The sequence below is a fragment of the Drosophila takahashii genome, chromosome 2R (genome assembly GCF_030179915.1).
Source record: "Drosophila takahashii strain IR98-3 E-12201 chromosome 2R, DtakHiC1v2, whole genome shotgun sequence".
Lineage (NCBI taxonomy): Eukaryota > Metazoa > Arthropoda > Insecta > Diptera > Drosophilidae > Drosophila > Drosophila takahashii.
In genome coordinates, this window is record NC_091679.1 from 19,343,887 (window position 1) to 19,367,384 (window position 23,498).

General features: G+C 35.5%; 2 protein-coding genes across 5 annotated transcripts in view; one reads left to right on the forward strand and one right to left on the reverse strand.

The window, feature by feature from the left end:
• Positions 1-5,724, reverse strand: part of ap (apterous) — a 61,981-nt gene extending 56,257 nt beyond the window's left edge. For 2 of the 3 annotated variants that reach the window (XM_044392714.2, XM_044392713.2), the window contains exon 1: positions 4,693-5,724. In XM_044392714.2, coding sequence (XP_044248649.1) covers positions 4,693-4,731 — 39 coding nt within the window. In that variant the 5' untranslated portion in view covers positions 4,732-5,724. Of the gene's footprint in view, positions 1-4,184; positions 4,243-4,692 lie in introns of all 3 variants that reach the window. The other variant, XM_044392715.2, reaches the window with a different exon arrangement.
• LOC108054391 (uncharacterized) overlaps positions 1-23,498 on the forward strand; it is a 132,625-nt gene that overhangs the window by 71,102 nt on the left and 38,025 nt on the right. The window lies entirely within an intron of this gene.

Genomic DNA, 23,498 nt, shown 5'->3' on the forward strand with positions numbered 1-23,498 from the left:
CGTCCGTTTCTACGCAAACTAGTCTCTCAGTTTTAAAGCTATCGGGATGAAACTTTCGTAAAAGTCGTATTTCTATTGCAGGTAGTATATATGTCGGAACCAACCGGATCGGACAACTATATCTTATAGCTCCCATAGGAAGAACCAAAAAAAAAAACGTAAAAAATTCTAGCTCCGGTGTTTTTTGAAATTTTACCTTCTACTCTTGGGAATATTTTTTTTTATATATTTCTGAATTTCGGTTTTTTTGTTTTTTAAATCGGATTACTATATCATATAGCTGCCATAGGAACGGTCGAAAAATTAAATGGAAATTAATGGGAAAATATCTGGGATATGACTATTTTGAAATATTTCCGAATTTCGATTTTAATTTTTAAAAGATCGAACTACTATATCATATAGCTGTGATAGCAACGATCGAAAAATTAATGTGAAATAATAAGAAATGTAACATTTTTGCGATTTGTAAATTAATAGAATGAATTGCAAAGGTATATATATATAGCTTCCTTTCTTGTTTTTCTTTTATTTTCCCATTAATTTTCTGTTCATTTCTATGGCAGCTATATGATATAGTCGTCCGATTTTTTTTAATTTTATCCGAAACTCAGAAATATATAAAAAACATTGTTTACAAAAGTAGAATATTAGTAAGTAATATTTCAAAAAACACCGAAGCTAGAATTTTTTTCATTATTTTTCCTATTATTCCTATGGGAGCTATAGGATATAGTTGCCCGATCCGGCTGGTTCCGACCTGCAATAAAAAGAAGACTTTTGGGAAACGGACAGAGAGACGGACGGACAGACGGACATGGCTAGATCGACTCGTCTAGTGATGCTGATCAAGAATATATATACTTTATAGGGTCGGAAAAGTCTCCTTCACTGCGTTGCAAACTTCTGACTGAAATCTTAATACCCTCTGCAAGGGTATAAAAAGGTTTTATTGTTATAATAAATCCAATAAAACATCCTAATAAAAAAGGCTTTAGCCCGAAATTAAAGCATACATTAGAAAATAGATTCCATGAATAAAGAATTAAGATTTAATTTTTAGAATTGGTTTTCCATCAGAAAAATCGTGAAAATTGTTGGACTTTCAACTTCGGCGTCGAATTCCAAAGACATGGGCAATGGTTGACAGTGGGGACTATTTTTTGGGAATGCCGTGATGTACTGAGAGCAGATCTCAGCGAAAATAGTTTAATTATCTTATTATATAGGCCACACAATTCCAAATGTCGGCATTTTATTCCTTATTTTTATTCTCGTTAAAAGGGTATATTGTAACAGCTAGAAGGAAGCGTTTCCGACCCCATGAAGTACACATATATATTCTTGATCAGGGTCACTGGACGAGTCGATCTAGCCATGTCCGTCTGTCCGTTTGTCTGCCTTCCTGTTTGTCTGTCCGTATGAACGCTGAGATCTCGGAAACTACAAAAGCTAGAAGGTTAAGATTTCCCACACATTTTTTTTGGCTTCCTACGCAACGCAAGTTTATTTTAGCCGTGCGCCACGCCTACCTATCGAAATTTAGAAGACATTTTTCGAATCAGACCATTCATTAAAAATTTATGCGCAATCAAAATTTTATATATCTGTCTCCCTCGCAATCCCTTTAGCTGAGGGACGGGTATTAGATAGTCGGGACACCCACCCTACTAAAGGGTTCTCTCTTGTTTTGAACCTGTAAATGATGGAATATAAGTTTGTACGAGACTTTTAATCAGTGGCACCCAAATATCATGAACAACTAGAAAAAACTTAAGCAAATTTTTGGCTGTGTGAGCTCAGCATCTGAAATGGTAGGTTTCTGAGTTTAAAAAATGTATGCGAAAACGAAAAAAAAAATTTCACGTTTAGGAGGTGCGCAAAAGTCTCAAAGTTTGAGTAAAAATAACTTATCGAAACGTAATATTTTTCTTCCTTCCTTAACCTGTCAACTTTTTTGTTCCGCTGGAATTAAGGAGCCAAGTACAAGATTACTTCAAGAGTATTTACAGTTGGACTTAGCGTACGCTGTAGAGCTTCTGTCTCCAAACTAAAAGGACCGAGTTTGATACCCGACCCACCATGTTTTTTTTTTGCGTGACTCACACTTAAATAGAGATTAGATATTATAACTTTGGTTTCAACGATTTTAAGTATTATTATACCCTTGCAGAAGGTATTATAATTTCAGTCAGATGTTTGCAACGCAGTGAAGGAGACGTTTCCGACCACATAAAGTATATATATTCTTGATCAGCATCAATAGCCGAGTCCATCTAGCCATATCCGTCTGTCCGTCTGTCCGTTTCTATGCGAACTAGTCCCTCAGTTTTAAAGCTATCGCGATGAAACTTTCCCGAAAGTCTTCTTTCTATTGCAGGGAGTACATATGTCGGAGCGAGCCGGATCAGACTACTATATCTTAAGACTCCCATAGGAACATTAAAACAAATATAAGAAAATTCATTGTAACTTTGTAGGAAGTACACACAAAAAAATTTGCTTGGTAAAATTGACCAACAAAGATAGTTACGTAACTATTAAAATAGTTACGTGTATTTTGTTTTTGCTTTGGGTTTGTGTCTTTGCTAATTGTGTATATTTTGTTGTTGTGAAATGACTATTTACTTAGTAGAATTGACAATTTTGCTGGTTGGGGCCTGTTTGACAATTATTACAGTTGATTTTACCAAGATTTTTTTTGTGTGTAGGCGTTTTGATTCTTGACTACTTAAAAACAAAATTTAAATAAATAGAAACGCTGAATCTGGAATCCCTGGAACTGCACCGAGTAAGCATTCTTTAATCGACAAGGGTATATAAGCTTCGGCTGGCCGAAGGTAGCTTCCTTTCTTGATTTTTAGTTGTATTTATCTCCCAGGGACTTGAATTTCATCAACGACTTCACCCCTTGTTAAAAAGCTTGGGAAAAAGATTTATATACTTTTTGAAACACTGTCAAAGTATAAAATCAAGTCTACGGCATCAAGATAAATCTAAAATATATTTAATAAACTTTAAAGCCTTTGCGCACTGCTTAAATCTAATTATTTTCTACTTTGTATTTCTTTTATGGATATGAGAACATGTCGGATGCCCCAACTATCAGATACCCGATACTCAGCTACTCCGAAATCTTTAAAAATGTGGGCGTCAGACACATTTTAAAATTGTTTGTGGGCGTTAGAGGGGGCGTGGCGCTTGGCTGAAATAAACTTGCGCTGCGTAGGAAGCCCAAGAATATGTATGGGTAATCCCTACTTTCCAGTTTTTGTAGTTTCTGAGATCTCAGCCTTCATACAGACAGACATACAGACTTACAGACAGACATGGCTATATCGTCTCGTCTAGTGACCCTGATCAATAATATATACTTTACAGGGTCGGAAACGCTTCCTTTTCCTTTTGCATACACACAAAAAAAAATTGCTTGGTAAAATTGACCAACAAAGATAGTTACGTAACTATTAAAATAGTTCCGTGTACTTTGTTTTTGCTTTGGGTGTGTGTCTTTGCTAATTGTGTGTATTTTGTTGTTGTGAAATGACTATTTACTAAGTAGAATTGACAATTTTGCTGCTTGGGGCCTGTTTGACAATTATTACAGTTGATTTTACCAAGTTTTTTTTTTGTGTGTAAAATACGAGCTTTACTCCGAAACTCCTAGAAAACTTTACAGATTCTGTGACGCCTTCGTTTGATGGGTTGGTTTCCAAACCGTACCCAAATCCGTCGCCGGATAGAAAGTGATTGATACTATTCCTTATTTATTATAGGTACATGTCTGAAATAAAATGTGTAGTATTCTATTTAAAATAAAAGACACGAGAAAAATACGTGTATTTTATTCCTTGTTGTGTCCTTAATTTTGAACGCGCATAAAAATTAGTCGATGTCACTTAAATGGCATTTAAGAATATACAAAACGTTTAAATTAAATTAATCGAACCAGTTTTTACAGGAAATATCGCAAAGTATTTGATTTTTTAATGCCAAAGAAAGTTAGCTTTGATTTAGATCACTTTTGAGGACGGATATACCGAAATCAATAACGTTGAGAACGGTTTTTTTTTTTAGCTTATGCATATATATATCATCTGATACGCAAATTGATAGGTATCAAATAGAGCCAGTGCAAATCTTGGATTTGGTTTTGGGTTGGGAATCCAGAACAAATTGCTAACTTTTTGATTACCACATTTCACAACAAATCCCCTCATGGATCCTTGTATGAATTGAGCTCTGTAACGGTAGAGAAGTAGATGGTCGTAGCTTTATTGATAGCCTTAATATGATCAATGATTATTGATCTTATATGTTAACTTATAAAGTGGAAAAGGCATTGCTTGTATTTATATAGAAGTTCCCTCATGATACGTACGAAGTCGGTGGCTGTCTAAGTCTAAGGGGAATCAAATTAGATTTTGCAGATAAGAACTATGTACCTAATGATTGAGAAATATTGAAATAATCTAAGAATCCATTTGAATCAGGGTCTTATCGCTACTGACCGCAGCTGTCGGTTAATGGCCTAGCTTTCGGTCTGGCATTGATAACTCCCAGTAACCCGGGCTCGGAACAAGATTAATCACAAACGACAGCGTAAGGATGAGCAGGGGCGGATAGCTGTGCGAATCATTTACGGTTATCGCTGGCAGCCGTGCATTTTTTGGAGTCCGGCGGGACACTTACCCAATGCATCACAGGGCGCTCCTCGGTGCAGACGCCCATGTGCGTCTTTTGGAATGACCCGAGGTCTATTTCCAAGGATGATATCCGTCGGGTGTGATATGTTTGTCGTTGTTTAGGCTGTGAGCTGCGTTCGCAAGCCTACCGCCTCTCGAACAATTCTGTGCACTGTTGTTCCCGGATAATCCTTTTCGACTGGGACAGTTGTACTAAAGAACACTTGACACTTGTCGCGATCGACCCGATATGGCCCGCCGATAATATGTGTAAATATAACTAGATTTATTGCTTGTCAGGCAAGCATCACTTCAGCGTTGTCTTACAGATTGGCACCATTGGTATGCCTATTATTATTGCATAAATACTAAATTTGCTGGCGCTTATTTACCTCAGCATCAAGGTAATTTAAGGAACTTAGGGTCACACACGACCATGCATGAAGCACTCACTGAAACACTTGACTCAGCGTCAGGTAGGATGATAAGGTCGATTAGGGGCCGTCTGAACTCCGACCGCACAGGTGGACAGCCGATTTCGGGACGGTGACAACGAGCGGTCAGGGAACAGAGTATAAAGTTAATTTATGACAATATTTTACGAGACAGCGCGAGAATGGCACATCAGGTCCAAATTGAGTTGTAGTCGGCCTTTGTCGGTGTCTTCCTGCGGCAGAAAATGATGCGTGCTAATGATAAGGCATTATAGAGGCGTTGTATAATTTATGGCCAGTCAATTCCCGGTCCCACTTTTGTTTTGGTCCGTTTCGTCAATCGCCTTCTCATCTGCTATGATAGCTTAAAACGCTGCTAGCGAGGTACGTAGTCCGTCGCAGGCTTTGTTCTGGCAATCCTTAACCCCAGGCAGGTTTAGATTAATCACTCAATCCCGATCCGCAAAAACTCTATCAATGTTGTTATTTTCTCGCCCGCGTAGGGCTTCAAAATAGAAACCGACTTGTTTTCGAAATTCGATTACCGATTACAGCCTGCAACCGATCTGCTTAGGGGCGCGAGAACAACCAGTCGGCGCAGCTGAGAAACTGGGAATGCTTAAACGCAATGCGAGCGCAGAACCATAAGCCCAAAAACTCAACAGCCCCGTATTTTGTGTAGTTTGCGCGCGCCGGTGTGAGTAAGTGCGACACCAACACCACGCTGTCGCGCGACTGTTGTCGGCCTGCTTGCGCACACGCTCAGCGGGTAGCTTACCGTAGTGGCAAATGGCGGCACTCTCAGCTGATTGCGTCAGTAGCTCGCTCCCCCTCTAACGCACAACCAGTGGCCAGAGAGGGCGTGGTGCGCAGCCAGCGCTATAGACTAACCACCACCCTATGCGCCACGCCCACCCTTAGAGAGTGGTTTGGGCCGCTGGCCGGTAGCTAAACATGAATATTGCAAAGTCAGCAGTCAGGTGGAGCAGGAGAAGAGCGGCAGAAGAAATCTGGAGCCCATGACAGAAATTTCGTCTCGCATAGGATGTACGCTAGTTCAAACACGCACAAGGCCAACACACTCTCACACATTTAGAGTACGCTTGTCGCTGCTGCTTCTTCAGTTCTAGTTAATACTGTTGCTGTTACGTCCGCCGCTGCTTCTCGTCGATATATCCACTCCCTTACCTCACTGAAAAGGAGGCAGAATGCTTAAGAACATCGACCAGGTCTTATTTATTCGTATTTTTATGCGCTTTTGGTTATTTATCGTATTTTTTTTGTATTCTTGGCCTTAAAGTTTTGTGGCTTGATGCTCCCCAGCTTCTGTTGATGTCGCTTTGAGCTTATAAAAATCCCCGCTTATGTCGGGATTTATTTCGGCAATATGGATGAGTTGGATGAGTGGACACAGATTTCTTCCTAGGGAAGCAAAAAGACTTTTAACAAGAAAGGAAGCTACCTTCGGCCAGCCGAAGCTTATATACCCTTGCAGGTTTTTCCTATTAATTTACAAATCGCATAAATGTTATATTTCCTATTATTTTACATTAATTTTTCGATCGTTTCTATGGCAGCTATATGATATAGTAGTTCGATCTTTTTAAAATTAAAATCGAAATTCGGAAATATTTAAAAATAGTCATATCTCAGAGTAGAAGAGAATGTAATAAAAATTAACAAAGATATAATTTGTTTTCCTATTAATTTCCATTTAATTTTTCGACCGTTCCTATGGCAGCTATATGATATAGTGATCCGATTTTTAAAATATTTAATTCGAAATTCAGAAATATATAAAAAATAATATTCCCTAGAGTAGAAGGTAATACTTGAAAAAACACCGAAGCTAGAATTTTTTAACGTTTTTTTTCCGATCGTTCCTATGGGAGCTATAAGATATAGTTGTCCGATCCGGTCGGCTCCGACATATATACTACCTGCAATAGAAAGAAGACTTTTGGGAAAGTTTCATCCCGATAACTCAAAAACTGAGAGACTAGTTTGCGTAGAAACAGACAGACGGACAGACGGACGGACAGACGGACATGGCTAGATCGACTCGTCTTGTGATGCTGATCAAGAATATATATACTTTATGGGGTCGGAAACGTCTCCTTCACTGCGTTGCAAACTTCTGACTGAAATCATAATACACCCAGAAAAATGATGGACAACATTTTAGGTCATGCGTAGCCTAAAACATTTTAAATGGACTAAAAGTTCCTTTTTAGGTCATGTACTGCCTAAAAATTTAAATTTTTGGTATATTTGCCCTACTATTTAGGTCCCGTATAGCCTAATATTTTAGGTCATCGTGGGCCTTAAAATTAATGAATTTTACCTAAATAAATTTGCACGGAACTCTGATACCGTTCTAGCGACGCTATAATTCCCAACCAGTTATAGCGCGGCTTGCATGGTAACCCACTTCCATCGTTGAATAAAACAGCGATTTCACTGCTGAACTGTGAAGCCTCTTCGCTCGTTTTTGTGTGTTGGAATAATGACGACTTCTTGAAGACTAAGCCGACATTGACCTCGAGTTAGCTATAAATTTCTCTGTATTTACTTTATAATATGAAACATTTTTCAGTACAAATTTTTAGGCCAAAGAAAGCCTAAAATTTTTGATAGGGGTTTTCTCATATTTTAAGGCAGCCAATTACCTAAAATCTAGGCCAAAAATTACCCCATTTTAGGCCATTAATGGCCTAACATTTTAGGTCATACAATCCTAAATTTCAAGGACTTAGCTCCAGTTTTAGGCCAATTTTACCTAAATTCTAGGCCATTTTTTGACATTTTTTCTGGGTGTACCCTCTGCAAGGGTATAAAAATGTAGTTCGTTCCTTTGAAATATTAAGAACTACCAGGGTCGGTAGCCCGCAGCTTCGCCTGCGGAAACTAAAATAAAACAAGAGAGAACGCTATAGTCGACTGTCTACACACAAAAAAAAAACTATGTAAAACCAACTATTTAATAGTAAAAACTGTCCCAACCCATAAAAAATAGAAAATGCCCCAAAAAATAGTAGATCGAGTATTACTATAAAAGAGTAGATGTCGATTTGCGTCATGTTCCCCCAGCCCAAACCATAAGACCTAAAATTCTGGAAATAATTGGGTCTGAATCGTGTGTTAGAGGAGGTGTGCACTAGGAAAGGATTTTTTAAAATTCGGCTCCTAAGGACTCCCAGGACTCTCGAAAAATGCAAAATTTGTTGATTAAAACATCAACCATTCCCACAGTTTTCAACCAAACAAGTTGATATTTTTTTTAAGCTTTGTTTGTGGAAATCTTCGAAAGCCCAGAAGATGAGCCCCAACCGACTTGGGGAACTTGATTAATTTTTTCGCACCGATTATGCGATCGCATCCGTTTTGGTTTTAAAGTGTGGAGCTATGCCATACAATTAGTAAGGTATTTTTTTTTTTTTGGACCCACGGTTGATTTTATATGATCCTTTTTGTTTGCGGGGGGCCTCTTTGGCAGCACGTTGTTTTTGTTTTTCGCAGGACTCACGAACGTCAGCAAAAGCAAAGCGAGAGAGTAGTGAGCAGAGAGAGAGTCATTTGAAGCGAAAGAGAGGCGGCCAATGTTTTTTTTCTGGCTTAGAAACACCTGATAAAATTAGTACTATTTGGATACCAGAACGGATTATCTAATGGATGCAATTCTAAGTCAAAGTGTGTAGCCAACCCATTAAATGCATAAGAAATTTTTGTTTTGATTTTAAAAAATTTTGAATTTGCTTTCAAGGGGAGAGCAGGGAAAAACTTTCAGTCGTCACATTTGCATGCGAGAGCCGCAATGACACACACATCGATAAATTGGCATGTACATGCATATGTAAGTATGTAATGATTAAATTAGGATAAATGATTAATGATTAAATTAGGATAAAAAAACGGAGCCATTCTAAATCAAATATTTTGCAAAAATTTAAATTATGTTAAAGACGAGGGGCGCACGAAGAAAATTGTTGGCAAATTTCGTCTCCAAAATTACACCTACTGTTTTCTCCAGCTGTTGTTCCCCAGCCGACATTGGGGCACTTTTTTTTTTGTTTACCTACCGATCCTGCGAGCGGATCCGTTTTTCGCTTAAAGCATTTTGGCCGTAGCCTTTCATAGGTATTTGTGTGTTATTTTTAATATATTTATACCCGTTACTCGTAGAGTAAAAGGGTATACTAGATTCGTGCAAAAGTATGTAACAGCTAGAAGGAAGCGTTTCCGACCCCATAAAGTATATATATTCTTGATCAGGGTCACTAGCCGAGTCGATCTAGCCATGTCCGTCTGTCCGTCTGTCCGTCTGTCTGTCTGTCTGTCTGTCTGTCTGTCCGTCTGTATGAACGCTGAGATCTCAGAAACTACAAAAGCTAGAAGGTTGAGATTTCCCACACATATTCTTTGGCTTCCTACGCAGCGCAAGTTTATTTTAGCCGAGCGCCACGCCCCCTCTAACGCCCACAATCGCCCACTAACGATTTTAAAATGGGTCCTGCGCCCACATCTTTAAAGATTTCCGAGAAGTATAAATGCAATTTTGTTGTGTATATTTATACCTATCGAAATGTAGAAGACATTTTTCAAATCGGACCATTCATTAAAAAGTTATACGCTTTATAAATTGTCAACATATATCTATCTCCCTCGCACTCCCTTTAGCTGAGTTACGATTATTAGTCGGGACACCAACCCGACACAGCGTTCGCACTCCCTTTAGCTGAGTGACGGGTATTAGATAGTCGGGACAACAACCCGACTATAGCGTTCTCTCTTGTTTTATATTAGATTCGTGCAAAAGTATGTAACAGCTAGAAGAAAGCGTTTCCGACCCCATAAAGTATATATATTCTTGATCAGGGGCACTAGCCGAGTCGATCTAGCCATGTCCGTCTGTCCGTCTCTCCGTCTCTCCGTCTGTCCGTCTGTATGAACGCTGAGATCTCAGAAACTAAAAAAGCTAGAAGGTTGAGATTTCCCACACATATTCTTTGGCTTCCTACACAGCGCAAGTTTATTTTAGCCGAGCGCCACGCCCCCCCTAACGCCCACAATCGCCCACTAACGATTTTAAAATGGGTCCTGCGCCCACATCTTTAAAGATTTCCGAGAAGTATAAATGCAATATTGTTGTGTATATTTATACCTATCGAAATGTAGAAGACATTTTTCAAATCGGACCATTCATTAAAAAGTTATACGCAATCAAAATTTATATATCTATCTCCCTCGCACTCCCTTTAGCTGAGTGACGGGTATTAGATAGTCGGGACACCAACCCGACTATAACGTTCTCTCTTGTTTTTTACGTTTTTAAGGTTGTTGTGGGTAAGATTTATTCGTAATAAACGGTAAAAAAAGTAAGAGTTTTTCTCTGCATTCGCTTAGCTAACCAAAATGATATAATTTGCTACCAGAACGGTGGAGTTAAGGTGGGAATAAGGTGAGGTTAGGGGTTAAGTTGCGATTAAGGAGGTACTACATAGATTAGGGTAAAAGTAATGTAAGGGAAGGGTGAAGGTGAGAAAGGTAAGCTTCGTTTGGACTTTAGTGAGGATAAGGTCAAGGTGACAAACAAGTTTTACTAAGAAAAAGTGAAGTTAAAGTAAGTAAGTATAGTAAGGAAAATTTTTTTTCAGGTGAGACTAAAGTTAGGTTAGATAAGAAGAGGAAAAATTGGTGCTAAGGTGGGTTAAGACTAGGAAATAGTGAAACAGCATAAAGGTGCTAAATAAGTGTGCCGAGGGTTAGAATAAAATAGGTGGGGTTAAGGTGAGGTAATATTAGGGTTAATGCGGTGTTAAGGTAAGGTACACACAAAAACATTTGCTTGGTAAAATTGACCAACAAAGATAGTTACGTAACTATTAAAATAGTTACGTGTATTTTGTTTTTGCTTTGGGTTTGTGTCTTTGCTAATTGTGTGTATTTTGTTGTTGTGAAATGACTATTTACTTAGTAGAATTGACAATTTTGCTGGTTGGGGCCTGTTTGACAATTATTACAGTTGATTTTACCAAGTTTTTTTGTGTGTGTAGTTACCTATAAAATAGTAGATAACATACAAAATAGTATTTAACTCGAAAAAAATTTTTGTTTTTATACCCTTGCAGAGGGTATTATGATTTCAGTCAGAAGTTTGCAACGCAGTGAAGGAGACGTTTCCGACCCCATAAAGTATATATATTCTTGATCAGCATCACAAGACGAGTCGATCTAGCCATGTCCGTCTGTCCGTCCGTCTGTCCGTCTGTCTGTTTCTACGCAAACTAGTCTCTCAGTTTTTGAGCTATCGGGACCAAACTTTCGCAAAAGTCTTCTTTCTATTGCAGGTAGTATATATGTCGGAGCCGACCGGATCGGACAACTATATCTTATAGCTCTCATAGGAACAATCGGAAAAAAAAACTTTAAAAAATTCTAGCTTCGGCGTTTTTTGAAATATTACCTTCTACTTTTGGGGATGTTATTTTTTAAATATTTCTGAATTTCGAATTAATTATTTAAAAAATCGGACTACTATATCATATAGCTGCCATAGGAACGATCGGAAAATTAATGGAAAAGTAATAGGAAATAAATTCTAGCTTCTTTGGTTTTTATTGTATTATCTTCTACTCTAGGATATGACTCTTTTTAAATATTTCCGAACTTCAATTTTAATTTGATCAAAATCGGGCGACTATATCATATAGCTGCCATAGGAACGATCGGAAAATTAATGAGAAATATTAGAAAATTGAACATTTTTGCGATTTGTTAATTAATTGGAATGATCTGCAAGGGTATATAAGCTTCGGCTGGCCGAGGCTAGCTTCCTTTCTTGTTTTTAATTAAAATAGTTACGTGTATTTTGTTTTTGCTTTGGGTTTGTGTCTTTGCTAATTGTGTGTATTTTGTTGTTGTGAAATGACAATTTACTTAGTAGAATTGACAATTTTGCTGGTTGGGGCCTGTTTGACAATTATTACAGTTGATTTTACCAAGTTTTTTTTTGTGTGTAGACACTTACATTTCACAGATAGGGGAGTGTAGGGTAATTTGACGAGTAGGGTAATGTGACGAACTCGTCGAATCTCATATATGACGTCACGACAAAAATTCCAAATAAATGTAGTCGTCTCCCCTTATCGTGTCGACAATGTATTTACAGTAATATTAATAAGAAGTCCCGTAATTTGTTCGTGAGGTAATTTTCGCTAAAAATGTGGTGCGCAAACTAGCAAACCCATTCAATTTACTTGTGTTTCAGCAGTGCCAGAGCAAAGATGAGTGGAAAATAAAATCAGGCAAATATATGCACGTATACATGAGATCTTTATCAACAGTTTTTGGTACCTCGCGTTTTTTTCTTTTGCGCCGTTTGAGAGTGACACCGTTTTTGCTCCAAGTCTACCTTGTAGGGTATCGTGACGAACTTTTTGTAGGGTATTGTGACGAACTTTTTTTATTCAAGAATTTTAACTGTTATCGTTGATTATTTGTAAAAAAAATATAATAATACCAGATAACATTTACTGCTGCAGTTTTATTGTTGTTTTTAATAGTGACGTAAGTTTAATTTAATTTAAAAAAAAATTTGCACTTTGACCATTTTTTTTTAGCAAGTTTGGGTATTATCTTATTACTTTTTTCTTTTCCGTATCGAAAATAACCTTTCCGTAAATAATATATAAAAAAATGTATTTTTTTGTTTGTAAAAAGGATGGTTTACACCAAACGCTGTGGGATTTGGCTACGTTGAAATTTCGAATCCAAATTTTTTTAGAAATATGCTCAGTAAATGTAAGCAACTTTCTGCTTTTACACTTTTAAAAAATATTGATTTTTGGAGAAGTTACATTAAAGAACAAATCGTTCGTCACATTACCCTACAACTTTTGAAAGTGCAAAAAAAGTAGGGTTCACGCCAAACGCTGTGAAATTTAGCTGCATTGGAATTTCGAATTTCGAATTTTACAGGGATATGCTCAGTAGATGTAAGCAACTTTCTGCGTTTACACTTTTGAAAAATATTGATTTTTACAAAAGCTACATTCAAAAAACGAATCGTTCATCACCTTACCCTACACTCCCCTACTTAAAACTTACAAATCAGGTTTTTTGCCTCCGCTGGGAATCGAACCGGGGCCGCAACCATCGGAGTCAAGCACTCTAACCACTAGGCCACAGAAGAATGCTTTTTGTAGAGGAAAATCTATAGACTTGAAATCAACATTTACCAAAAAAAAAAAAAGAAAAATATCATCTGCAAAAGCGGGATTTGAACTCACGACCCAGAGATTATGAGTCGGATACTCTATAGAGTGGTTATAACCACCCTAAGTCCAGAAAAATAGTTGACATACAATTTATAATCGTGTCTTTAAAACAACAAAATATATGAAGGAAAAAAATAGTTGTTTTACGATATTAATTGTAGTGTTACTATTTAATGCACCAAAAAATAAAACAACAAAATACACGCAAACAAATAAAATAGTATTGCTACGATATTAATTGAGACGTTACTATTAACTTGCCAAATGAATAAACCAACAAAATACATGCAAATTTCGTAAATAGGTTTTCTACTATTTTAATTGTTAAATACTATTCAATGACCCAAAGCACGCTACAACAGAAAACTTTCGTGTAGATATTAAATATTTGCTATTCATTCGGCACGCTACAACAGAAAACTTTCGTGTAGATATTAAATATTTGCTAAAGTGGGCCGAACGAGTAAATTTTAGGTAGCGTACACACAAAAAAATTTGCTTGGTAAAATAGACCAACAAAGATATACTATTTTAATAGTTACGTGTATTTTGTTTTTGCTTTGGGTTTGTGTCTTTGCTAATTGTGTGTATTTTGTTGTTGTGAAATGACTATTTACTTAGTAGAATTGACAATTTTGCTGGTTGGGGCCTGTTTGACAATTATTACAGTTGATTTTACCAAGTTTTTTTTTGTGTGTACTTATTTAGTCGCATCTAAAATCATTTTTCGTCACAAAAGTTGATATCAGAACTTTTGTAGAGGTGTTTTTATTTGATATAATAGTAGTCGCCTTCGCAGACTCTCCTGGTGCGCTTCGTCACTACAAGGACTGCCGTCCATACACACAAAAAAATTTGCTTGGTAAAATTGACAAACAAAGATAGTTACGTAACTATTAAAATAGTTACGTGTATTTTGTTTTTGCTTTGGGTTTGTGTCTTTGCTAATTGTGTGTATTTTGTTGTTGTGAAATGACTATTTACTTAGTAGAATTGACAATTTTGCTGGTTGGGGCCTGTTTGACAATTATTACAGTTGATTTTACTAAGTTTTTTTTTGTGTGTAGTGATTAGTAGAATCAAATGAATGCACTTACTTCTTTACTTTAGATTCAAGTCGCAAAACAATTTTTTGCAAAACAAATAGCACCGCTTTTTCGCAACCGAACCCTTTTAAAAAATTCTTCATCACTGTAATGTTGGAAGTAATTTCTTTGGTCTTGATATCTGCGCCGATAGGTTCGCACTTCAGACAAATCGCTCGGGAATTCATTTTAAAATAAATTGGATGACTTTAGCAATTTTTATTTATATTTAACTGTAAATAGAATCATCTGTTTTCGAATGAAGAGTGGAACCAGATTGACAACGCTCAAATGTCTGGCAACACTTGCGCACAATCCAACCGCACAAACTTTGCACGGTGGATGAAGTACCGAGACAAAATTTGTCGCTACCTGCGCTAACATAAGGACGAGTAAACCATTTTTTGTTTATCGCTCTGTTGTCCCGGCAGGTAAATTAAAGTAGGGACGAGAGAACGGCCCTAAGACTTACTTTCTATCTTACACACAAAAAAAAAACTTGGTAAAATCAACTGTAATAATTGTCAAACAGGCCCCAACCAGCAAAATTGTCAATTCTACTAAGTAAATAGTCATTTCACAACAACAAAATACACACAATTAGCAAAGACACAAACCCAAAGCAAAAACAAAATACACGTAACTATTTTATTAGTTACGTAACTATCTTTGTTGGTCAATTTTACCAAGCAAATTTTTTTGTGTGTAAGTCTTTAATATACTTCCACACTAGATGGAAGTCAAGTGCAACCCGCACCTTTATGAGGTGTAGGAAAAAGTCACTTTTTGAAAAGGTAATTGGACAACTACCTTTTTAATATTACTTATAAATTACTGTGAAATAACTATAAATAATTGTATATTTACTATAAAAATAGTAAGTTAACTTCTATTTATGGTTCGGGCACATTCTACCCTTTTTTACAGTTGCATAACTATTTTTTATAGTTACCCTTACGTTTACGAATTACGTAAGAGTAAAAATTTACTTAGTAGAATTGACAATTTTTATGGTTGGGGCCTGTTTGACAATTATTACAGTTGATTTTACCAAGTTTTTTTTTTGTGTGTAGGAATGGTCGAAAAATTAAATGGAAATAAAAGGTAGTTTAACATTTTTGCGATTTGTAAATTAATAGAATGATCTGCAAGGGTATATAGACTTACTTTCTTGTTTTAAATCTTTTTACAATTCTTATGGATGGTTTGCATAAGTTATGAGATGGACAGAACAGAAACAAACAAATTTCTATTTCGACACAAAGCCTTACTATAATTTTCTTTAAAACATTAGTATATTGTCCAAACCTTATTGTTTAAATATAAAATGTGATACTGCGTTAAGCATGTAATTAAATTCCCATTTCATTGCCATTCAACAGAGCTTGCAAGGTTTGGTCAACCTTTTCAAAGTGTTGGAAAAAAACCTGTCATTTACAAACCCTATGAAAACTGGGAGTAAGCTAACACATTCAAAGGGTTTTTGCTTAACAGATGTTACGCTCAGTGCAAAACCCTTCACACAAAAAAAAAAACTTAGTAAAATCAACTGTAATATTTGTCAAACAGGCCCCAACCAGCAAAATTGTCAATTCTACTAAATAAACAGTCATTTCACAATAACAAAATACACACAATTAGCAAAGACACAAACCCAAAGCAAAAACAAAATACACGTAACTATTTTAATAGTTACGTAACTATCTTTGTTTGTCAATTTTACCAAGCAAATTTTTTTGTGTGTTTTTTCAGAGTTATTTCGTTTTAGGTTTCTACTGACTACTTTGCTCGGTCTGTTAAGGAAAACGGTCTTTTGTGTATGTATGAGTGCGTGTGTGTGACCTGTTCAGTAATGCTTCAGTCGTAACATTGTTTTTTATACACGTTACTCGTAGAGTAAAAGGGTATATTGTATTCGTGCAAAAGTACACACAAAAAAATTTGCTTGGTAAAATTGACCAACAAAGATAGTTATGTAACTATTAAAATAGTTACGTGTATTTTGTTTTTGCTTTGGGTTTGTGTCTTTGCTAATTGTGTGTATTTTGTTGTTGTGAAATGACTATTTACTTAGTAGAATTGACAATTTTGCTGGTTGGGGCCTGTTTGACAATTATTACAGTTGATTTTACTAAGTTTTTTTTTTTGTGTGTATGTAACAGGGAGAAGGAAGCGTTTCCGACCCTATAAAGTATATATTCTTGATCAGGGTCACTAGCCGAGTCGATGTAGCCATGTCCGTCTGTCCGTCCGTCCGTATGAACGCTGAGATCTCGGAAACTACAAAAGCTAGAAGGTTGAGATTTTCCACACATATTCTTGGGCTTCCTACGCAGCGCAAGTTTATTTCAGCCGAACGCCACGCCCCATCTAACGCCCACAATCGCTCACTAACGATTTTAAAATGTGTCTGGCGCCCACACCTGTAAAGATTTCCAAAAAGTATAAATGCAATTTTGTTGTGTATATCGATATGCCACTTTTGGCATATCTTTCTTACATATGTAGTAATTAATAACCAAATCCAAGTAATAAGAAGCGAATCTCTTTAGCTGCAGGAAAAAGTAAAGATTTTTAACAGGTTAAACCTCCTTAGCAGTTTAAAATTTTGTTTATGTTGCTTTAAATCAAATCCTAACTATCTAAGAATATCTTCACAACATTATTTGCTTTTATTCAAAATATTTCAATTATAGAAATAGATCCATTTTGTAGGAATAGGCTTGGTTGGAATTCTTTGAGACATTTTTTATCTTAAGACTTATGGTAGTTCTCATTTATTCTTATGGTATAGCTAATTTGAAAGGTAATTCGTTTCTTCTATATAGTTAATAAATATATTGAAGCAAACAAAAAAAATAGCAGATAACCTAAATTCAGAATACAATTTTGTAAAAATTTATATGTACAAAGCCATTTTAGAATTATCTTGATTTCCTATGTAAAATTTATGCACATATCACAGCAGGCCTATACTTTTTCCTTTCTAGAGAAAACCCATTTTTTTGACTTTTATTTAACAGTAGTCTTTCAGAAACCCTTTTAGGTGACTGTTAACTTAAAAGGGTCTCACCGAGTGGTTACACAGGCCGACAAAATGTGTCATGGGTCGGTGTCCAGGCCTGCCACCATTTTATTTCGATAAATGAGGCTTTTCTAAGCATAAGTCGCCACTACGCCTATAGTCCATCAGCTCTGGTATTTGCGGTATCTTTAATTTAAGAAAATCACAAAATTTCTTCAGCTTTTGGGATATATCTTCAATAGTGGTTAACCAATTTTGGTAATCTTTTCGGAATTAAATAGTTACATGTCTCTTTTATACGGTCGTTTTGGAAAATTCAATCTAACTCAACCACAAGAGGAGGTGGGCGCATTCAAAATTTTAAAGTCACAGCAAAGTTTAAAAATCTTCATTTGTGAACAGCGTTTAAAAATTAAATAAAAATATTTTCTTCTACGATGCATTTTTGATCCAAAGACACCTTATGTACTTAATTTTTAGGACACTCATCAGGTTTTTGTGAATTGTTTTGGAATTTTTAAAATTGTTTTTCTTCCTTCCTTGCTTTTCCCAAGTTAAACTGCGTTTTCCAAAGAGTTTCCCGACGCAAGGATTCTTAGCAAAAGGACCTCAAAGTTCGAAAAATGCTGAAATTGGCCAACTTTGCGGAGCTCTCAGAGGCAAATGGATGCATGGCTTGGTTCGAAGTTAAAGTTTTTTAAAAGATACATCCCAAAATATAGCATCCATCGAGGTAAATTTAAAAAGCACTGAAAATGCTGCACAGTGTTATCAATGCACCAGTACAATACCACAAAAATTGTCTGTCCAAAATTATATCCATGTTATGATCTCGTTAAGGAGTCAAAAATGTTATGCTATCCTACTGGTATAAAAGTAAGAGAATCCTATGCTGAAATAAGTTTACAATCCCTTATTGATCATACCGTAAAACGGCTGATAAGTGCTCAAGAAGACATTTTTGAGTCACTGTCTCCACTAGACGATGTACACATGAAGTTTAAATTGTTACCATTTAATAAAAAAAATCTTAAAAATATAAACAACATTTTTTTTTTGTTTTTTTATCAATTATCTTTAATATAAAACCTTATTTGCAGCTGTTTAGCTTATAACTTCGAAGTTACATCTAAAAACATGAGCATATAACCAAAATTAAACATTTTCAAAAGAAAAAAAAAAGATGGCCTCCAAAAATTAAAAACAAAATTTTTTAAGTTGGCGAAAGATATAACAAAAAATATAAAAATAGTTAAAAGTTTCGAAATTTTTTTTAATATTGGTTAGGTTTTTTATTTTAAAAGAACTGTTTTTTTTTAATTTTTAACGCCCCCAAAAGTGCCTCGCCCATTTTTTTATGTTCAACATAATCGTTGGGTTTACTAGAATATTCACTCCAAATTCGAAGCCGATATCTTTAAAAATAAGACTCCTACTGATTTAAGTCCCCCTAGATTGGCAAATTCAAACTTTGTAAAGTGTAAAAGTATAAATCAATTCCAACAACAATTTCTATACAAAATAGTTTTAAAGGCCTACTTTTGAAAACTATACTATATAATACTAAGATATAGTGTTCCGATCCGATCGAAAACTACAAAAGCTACAAAATTGGGATTACCCACACATATTCTTGTGCTTCCTATGCAGCGCAAAATTGTTTCATCGAGATGCCACGCCCACAATCGCCATAAACGATTTTAAAATGTGCCCTCAGAAAAAAAAATTTCCTTAATTTAAGTCCATTGACCTTGATTTAAGGAATAATGGCTTTTTTTAGTCCATGTAGACTTAAAATGTATATCGGATGAAAACTTTTAAGTCCATGTATAGCCTTATTTAACCATTTTTAGTCCATCGTTCCTTAATTTAAGGAACGTGGACTTAAATCAAGGTAATTTTTTTTTCTTGGTGTGTCTGGCGATTTGTCTTTTAAGATTTTTAAAATTTATATGCAATTTTACAGTGTTTTTAAATACCTATCAAAATGTAGAATACATTTTTCAAATCGGACCATTCAATTAAAAGTTATGCGCAATAAAAATTGTATATATCCGGGTATTAGATAGTCGGGACACCCTCCCGACTATAGCGTTCTCTCTTGTTTTAATGTGAGTTCGCTTTGAAATGTTACAACTGATACAAAATAATAACAAAATACAAAATAATTTTAAAAATTTAGGGTTGATATCGTCCAGTCCAACTGCATTTCAACATCCTTAAAATTAAATCAGATGCAGTTGGACTGGACGATATCAACCCTTAATTTTTAAAATTATTGCTTCATAAAATCATACAATACATAACACACATTTTTAATACTGCCATAACAACATCTACATTTCCAGACAGTTGGAAAATCGCCAAAATAGTCCCCGTCCGAAAGGCAAACAATGAATATAGGCCCATCTCTATCCTTCCCTATTTGTCCAAGGCCTTTGAAAACATAATGGCAGCCCAAATTAATTTGTTTATGCAAGAAAATGATTTACTAAACCATATGCAATCCGGATTCCGGAAAAATCGTAGTTGCACTTCAGCTATCATAAAAATTTCAAATGATATACGTGACTATGCTGACAAATCCTTTGTGACCTTCCTTGTACTCCTTGACTATAGTAAAGCCTTTGACACTGTTAATCATGATGTTCTATGTGCAAAATTAAAAAATCAGTTCAATTTTTCAAAAACTGCCGTTAAACTTATGTCCTCATATCTACTAAATCGTCGTCAGTCTGTTGTAATCTCAAATGTCTCGTCTTCTTTTGTATCTCTAAAACGTGGCGTGCCTCGAGGTTCTGTTCTTGGTCCGTTGCTGTTTACTCTTTATGTGAATGATCTTCCTTCTGCGTTATCAAATTGTAATGTCCATATGTACGCAGACGATGTCCAAATGTATGTGAGTCGTCCCCTACGTAGAATAGATGAGTGTGTAGATATATGTAATAGTGAACTGGTCCAAATAAGCAACTGGGCAAAAGATAACGGGATAGGTCTTAATCCGGCAAAATCCAAGTGTCTCATAATTTACAAAAAGAAAATTAGCATTAACTCCATCCAGCCCTTAGTTTTAAACAGCATACCTATTGAATACGTTGAAAAAGCCACAAACTTGGGCTTTGTTTTTAACAGTACGCTGACCTGGAGTGATCACATTAACGCAGCTGTAGGGAAAACGTATGGATTACTCAGAGCAATTTACCAGGTTAGAAATTATTTACCCACAAACATACGTCTGTTGCTTGCCAAATCGTGTCTGATCCCAGCACTTTTTTATGGGATTGAAGTTTTTGCAAACAGTGATTCAATCAGCCAGCACAAAATTAAAGTGGCCTATAATAGCATTGCGAGATTCGTATTTAATCTGCATCGATTTGATCACGTCACAGGATTTGCTTACAAAATATTTGAACTGCACTCGGCAGACTGGATGAAAATGAGAGTGTTAGTATACCTACATAAAATAATTATTACTAAACAACCAAGCTACCTCTTTGAAACGCTTAGATTTGCCAATTCGCTCAGATCAAAAACTATCATTCCAATAAGGCATAGATCCCTGCTTTCTGACCGGCAATTCTTTATTCATGCAATAAGGTCATGGAACCAACTACCAAACTGTATTCAAAATATTAGTAGTGCAGCGCAGTTTAAGGCAAAATTAATTTCTCATTTCCAAGCAGCTAACAGGACATAAAATAAACATAGCGACCCTAGCTTTAGATTAAATATAAGTATAATTACAATTTGTGAATTAGAGTTAAGTCAATTATTAACACAAAGTTAACTTGTCATGTGTGACTAGCGCATTAAATTATAAGTATTATACTTGTAGCGTTAGGAAGAAGATATAAATAAATAAATTAAATTAAATAAATGTGATAGGATGTTCATCCTTCCACGGTTGATAAAAATTACTGTAAATTACGCAATAGGCGCCCTTAAGTGGACGCTCATTACACCAGTTTACAAAAAAAAATCGATGAAATATACCATGAATGAAACCTTTGTTTTCTGGCAAGGTACGTCTTCCTGATTAAGAAAATGGCACTTAAATTTTTTTTTATGGATAAAATTTTTTTTAAGTGTAAAAAAATTTGTTTACACTTTTTTAATTTCTAACTTGAGTTCTGGTTAACCGATTTCAACCATAAATGACTCATTTTTAAGGTAATTTAACAATTCAAGTTAGAAATTAAACAAGAAAGGAAGCTAGCTTCGGCCAGCCGAAGCTTATATACCCTTGCAGATCATTCCTATTAATTAACAAATCGGAAAAATGTTCAATTTTCTAATATTTCTCATTAATTTTCCGATCGTTCCTATGGCAGCTATATGATATAGTCGTCCGATTTTGATCAAATTAAAATTGAAATTCGGAATTATTTAAAATGAGTCATATCTTAGAGTAGAAGATAATTCAATAAAAAGCAAAGAAGCTAGAATTTATTTCCTATTACTTTTCCATTAATTTTCCGATCGTTCCTATGGCAGCTATCACTATGGACGGCAGTCCATGTAGTGACGAAGCGCACCAGGAGAGTGTGCGAAGGCGACTACTATTATATAGCCGCAAAATTGAAAATCTGCTGTGATAGTCCGATCGTAATGAGTAATACACCAATCGAAAGGTATTGCAAAAACTTAAAGGATTGCATACCAAGACTTTAAGAAAATCAATTGGCTTGGGAGAGAGAGCGGTGAAAGTGAAAAAGTGAAAATTTCGAAATTTGGAGCTGTTGGGGCCGGTGGGGATAAATGCCCCCTCGCAATGTTTTAGTTGTATTCCTTTTGAAAATACCCGTCGAATGAGGGGTCATTTGTCAAAATCCGACGCTCCGTTCAAAAGTTATAGCCAAAATAAGATTTCTTTCTTCTTCCCAAAATGAAAATTTAATTCTGTTTGTCAGTTTGTCAGTTTGTCAGTTTGTCCAAAACATGTTTCTTAAGTTTTGAAAATTTAATATGACGTTCATCCCATTGATATAAAAAACTTTTGTTCTACCACTTTTGGAAAAACTCGCTAGTTTAGCGGGAAAACAGCTATAAATAGCTAAAATTCGGAAAACCGTAACTTCTATACTACTAAAGCTACAGACTTGTGCTGCATCTTGTTTGAAAGGTATTTTTAAATGCTATAAACGCCTTCTATATGCAATTTGTGTAAATGTAATAATTAAAAAGATATGAACAAAAGACAATTTTTTAAAACTTTTTTTTTAGCTTTTTTTTATTTTTCTCAAAAACGGCTCTAACGATTTTCTTGAAAACTTTAAGCTGTATAGCCCTTGAGATTCCTTAAATTTTGGTATATAACACATTACTGTAAAAAGTCACGTTTAAAAGTTATTTTTATACGAAAATAGCCACTTTTGCCAGCTCGAACAACTAAAGCTTCCTGAGTATTGAATTTTGTGTGAGGGTATCCGAACTGTATTTTAGGGTCATGGAATCAGTAAATTTGCACTTAAGAGTTCCATATAGGAATCTTTTGTTCTACGACTTTTGGAAAAAGCCGCTACTTTAGCGGGAAAAAAGCTAAAAATGGCTAAATTTCGTTAGTTTGTAAGTTCTACACTACTAAAGGTACAGACATGTGCCATACCTCGTTTAAAAGGTATTTTGAAATACTTTTTAACTTAATTTGTTTAAATACAATGGCTTACAAATTATGATTGACCAATTTAAATTTAAATGTATATATTAGCTCCTATGAGAGCAAATGTAAACAAACAAAAACTTCTGATATCAAATAAAAACACCTCTTAACGAGGTGAAAAACTAGTGACGATCGCACCTTCAACATACAAAAGTTCTGATATAAACATTTGTGACGAAAAATTATTACACTCGTCATTAAATAGACTTTCTAATATTTTTTCATTCGGCACGCTGCAATAGAAAATGCCTGTGAAGGGAAAAAGGCTGGAATAGTCTGCTAGGGCGGGCCGAATGAGAAAATATTAGAAAGTCTATTTAATGACGAGTGTAAT